The following is a 4531-nucleotide window of genomic DNA, read 5'->3' as shown; positions in this document are numbered from 1 at the left end:
TTCCAGCCGCATCCCCCAAAGCCCTTTTTTGTCCGGCGCGCCCCCATTCGGTGTCCGGCGCCCCGAGCCCGTCCCCGTCCCACAGGGGACGCTCCGGGGACGCCGGACATAGCGAAAAGCGAGGCCAACCGACGCGGGGCCGACCCGTCAGCGGCACAGGGAAAATTCGTCTCACACTCCCGCCAAATCCCGCCACTCCCACCAAATCGCGCCTATACCGCCGCGCACAGGCCTCCCAAAACATATCCCGCCGCCGATTCATTTCTCCTATCCCGCCGATTTCTTTCTCCCTCCCGCCGTCCACCCGCCGCCGCTACCCTCTCCCCATTCCATGGCGCCGCCGACAGCCCCCAAAAGATGGCGAAGAAAGCGGCCAAGAAGCCGCCGGGCAATGCGACGATAGGGGCAAAAGCGCCGTTCGCGAAGCCGCGGAAGGCGCCGGCTGCGAAGAAGAAGCCTGAAGGAATGACCGAAGATCAATGGCAGCAAGATTGCTGCGCGCGGAAGCTATCGACGGCAGAGCGGAAAGGACGGAGGGCGGTGGAGCTGGAGAAGAAGGCTCGGGCGGCGCGCCGGCCACCGGCACGTAATGGCCGGGTGTATCGCCGCCACCAACGCGAGCCCATGGAGTACGTCCATGCCGGTGTACGTTCCCGGAGTGATCTCTCCGTCGCAAGCCGCCTTCTACAACGACGGCCCCTCCGCCACTCCCGGGTGCGTGACGCCTAACTTGTCGCCGCACTACCGGGATGCGCTGCCGCACGGCGGCTTCAACCCCAACAACCTCTACTCCCCGGCGTACGAGCAGCGCGGAGCCGGACCCGGTCCGGACGGCGGCCCTTTCACCGGCCGCAGGGGTCCGCTCGAATACGACGGCGCCGGTGCTTGAGGAGTACGACGGGGTTGAGGAGGAGGACGACGAGGAAGAGGAGGGGTGGAGGACGACGAGGAGGACGACGATGAGGACGAAGAGGGCGGCGACGAAGAGGACGACGAGGGTGCCGGTGACGATGATCTCGTGGAGGTAGACGCGGACGGCGTGAGGACGAAGAAGAAGAAGAAGAAGAAGGCGTCGGGCACACGAGGCCCGAAGTGGACGCCTCTGGAAGATCTTTGTCCGTGCGAGTCGTGGGCGACGGTGAGCCATGACTCCATCATCGGCGCCAACCAAAAAGGCGGGAAGTATTGGGCGAGGATCAAGGCCGAGTTCGATGAGCGCAAGCTCATCAACGGCGACTACCGGAAAGTGACAATGAAGAGGAGCCAAAAGGCAATGTCGACGCGATGGGCCATCATCCGGGCGTCGGTGAACTCCTTCCATGGGTACCATCACGACTTAGAGACCGGAGGCGACAGCGGCGCCGACGTCGCCCAAGCCGGTACGATCGTTTCTTCCATAATCCGTAGCGCCCACATTGTGTTCGATGAAATGACTCTGCTTCCTTTGGTTAGTTTGATCGGGCCATGGATTTGTACGCCAAGAACTCGGAAGGTCACAAGTCTTTCGTGCTCATGCATTGCTATGGCAAGCTCAAAATGAATGAGAAATGGCGGCTGACGCGCTTGTCGCTGTCCAAGGGAAGGACGCCATTGATGCGGGACGCGCCGCCGGCAGCCTCGACGAGGCGTCCTACGGCAACAAGGCTGCCAAGGCCGCCTTGGCCGACGGCTGCGTCGTCCGAGAAGACGCAGGCGTCGATCACGAAATGCCTCGCCGACGTCTCCTCGACCTTTATCTCCCGCGACAAGAAGGCCGACCAAAGGTGGGCCGAGCTGCTCAAGAGGCAAGAGGAGAAGGCTGGAGCTCAAGAAACGCGAGGACGACATGTCCCTGCCGAGAACGTCGACGAGAGGAATGTCTCCCCGGACGCGAGCGGCGCACAACTTCTTCAAAGGCCGGATCCTCGACGAAATCGAAGCCAAAATGGCGGCGGCGGACGCGGCGGCCCCGGCGGCGGCATCGGCATCGGCGGCGGCGGCGGCCGCGGCAAGAGCGAGGCGCGACGCGTCTTCTCTCGCTACACTGCGTCGGCCTCCGCGTCGGCGGCGGAGCGGACGCACCATGCACGAGAACGGGCGGATCGCGGCCGAGGTCGTCGTGCTCGACGGGCTGCGTCGACTCGGGACACGATGCGGTCGACCAACCCCTTCTTCTAATTTGCATGCACCACCGGTCCGTAATATGATCGCGCGCCCGGTACTTTGATCGATCGCCGCTACTACGATCGCGACGAATCGGCGGGAACGATCTCTTTTGAATGCATCTATTTGAATTTCTGATTGGGGGCGGCGTTTGGGGGACGCGGCTGGGGAGCGACGTCCCCCAAACGCGGCACGAACAAAACACGTCCCCCAAAACGCTCGATCCGGCGCGGTTTGGGGGACGCGACTGGAGATGCTCTCAAGTGTTGTTTTATGGGTTTGGTTGCTTCTACAAGGACTAGAACACTTGTAGCGAGATTTTATTTTTTTAGCTTTTTTGTTGTTGTGTGAATCTGTACTGACGTGAGATGTAATTGATACTTTTACGATTTTATAGATGTCCTTTACATGCATTTGTTTTTTTTTAGTTTTTCCTTGTTACTTCGTTTTAGAAATTCCGCTTAACCAAACCAATCCTCATTGGCCTCACTCGCAAAAGTAAAATTAACCAATCAATCCGACAACCACGACACTTGAGATCAATCCTCCCATTTCTGCCATCGTGTCTCGCTCTACTGCCTCGGACCGCCGCGTGACCACACACACTCCGTCTCACTCTCTCCACCTTTCCACCACTACCCAACAACAACGGGGCCGTCCCGGGGGACCTCCTTTCTTCCCCGTCCACCAGGATATGAGAGAGATGAGAATACTATGATGATCCCTTCCCTTTCCCTCCCTCCCACTCCAACTCCGCTCCGCTCCGCTCCACTTCACTTGGCGCACGCACGCGTACAAGACTGCCCCGCGCCGCACCCAGCCCGCTCCCACCCCCAATCACCGCCGCAGTGGACGGGGCCATCCATCTTCTTGGAATGACCACGCCGGCACTGCTGCGCTGCATTCTTTGATCGGTGAGCCGCCCGCGCTCTGTCTGTCTGTCTCTGCGCGCGTGCGCCAACAAGAGGCCACAGCAGCAGCAGCAATGGCAGCCGGGAGGAGGCTCTCCGAGCTGCTCCTGGACCACCAGGAGCCGTTCCTCCTCGAGGCCGCCAAGACCAGGAGGCTGCGCCGCGGCCGCACCGGCGCCGTCGGCGCTGCTTGCTGCCCCGTGGCCGCGTGCCGGCGCCTGCTCAGGCTCTGCAACCATGGCTTCAAGAAGAAGGGCGTCGGCATTGCCGGCCTGCGGTCGGCACTCAGGAGGGTGCTGCGCTGGGAGAGCCTCGGCGCCGGCGGGTGCTTCCCCGTCGGCGGCGGCGACGGCGAGTTCCGCCGGCTGCGGAGGCGATCCGCGGGCGACAGCGGCGAGTGCGACGCCCGCGCCATGGAGTTCGGCGGCGACGACGACGACGAGCACGCGAGGGCGAGGTGGAAGGCGGACATGGAGATGGAGGTGGACTGCTCGCGGCAGCTCAGCCCCGTCTCCGTCCTCGAGCTGCACTCCGACGACGACGAGTCTCCGGCGCATTCCATCTGTAAGCTCTCTTGCCTCTTCCCATCACGCCATTTCATCTCTACACTAGAGCACCATACCACTTCACCACATTTTCAGTTGAACTAAAGAACTCCCGTTGATATTTTTTGTTCTCGTTATTCTGTTCTTGCGACAGGGGAGGACGAGAAGCCGTCAACCTCCGGGAGCTCACCCTCAGCTCCATCAGAACCCTTCCACGGACCGACCTCGCCATGCTTCACCTACGACATTGTCGACGACAAGGCCCACGCGATGGAGACGACAGAGGAAGAGGAGGACGAAGAGGCGGTCAGAAACCACCGCAGGTCCATCGAGGAGCAGATCTCCGCGTGGGAGAGGATCGCCGGGGACATCGCCAAGATCCCCGGCATGGTGGAGCTAGACCTGGCGCAGTACATGCATCAGTGGCGGCCTGAGGTCAGGGAGATCGGCGCCAGGATTGAGACCCTCATCTTCGAGGACATGAGGAGGGAGACCGTCTGCGACATGCTCGCCTCACGCTGTACATTGGCACCAACATCTTGTTGACCATCAGACACAGAGAGAACGAGAGAGAGTGATTAAAAAAGTACAGTAGAGGATTTGTGTAATTTGAGGCTTGATGTGGAAATCGTTTTCCCCAACTCCAAAGTCTTGGTCTGTTCTGCGTTGCCTTGGGTTCCATGTTGTTTAATTCTGGCAGCATGCTATAGTGGGTGGGGAAAGGACAAGCCCTGTTCTTTGTTAATCACCGGAGCAGCAGCTACAGACCTAACTACACGAGCTAATAGTAAATCAATGGGTAGACTGTGTAGATTTAAGACATGTATCCATGGAAAACACACCAGCATTCCACGCTGCCTGCAGCCGTGGTTATAGTATCGGTATGGCCAGAGTGGGGACTTGAGTGGTCATTGCGCATTGTAAAAATTGGCC

General features: G+C 60.2%; 1 protein-coding gene across 1 annotated transcript; it reads left to right on the top strand.

Annotated features, from left to right (window-relative positions):
• Window positions 1-3127: 3127 nt before the first annotated feature.
• Window positions 3128-4144, top strand: LOC124700027. The gene is made up of 2 exons (XM_047232230.1): window positions 3128-3617; window positions 3753-4144. The coding sequence occupies exons 1-2, from the start codon at window positions 3128-3130 to the stop codon at window positions 4142-4144; spliced, it is 882 nt and encodes a 293-aa protein (XP_047088186.1).
• The last annotated feature ends 387 nt before the right edge of the window (window positions 4145-4531 follow it).

This window comes from Lolium rigidum, chromosome 3, assembly GCF_022539505.1.
Source record: "Lolium rigidum isolate FL_2022 chromosome 3, APGP_CSIRO_Lrig_0.1, whole genome shotgun sequence".
NCBI classification, from domain to species: domain Eukaryota; kingdom Viridiplantae; phylum Streptophyta; class Magnoliopsida; order Poales; family Poaceae; genus Lolium; species Lolium rigidum.
This window is presented reverse-complemented; position numbering and strand designations above follow the sequence as displayed.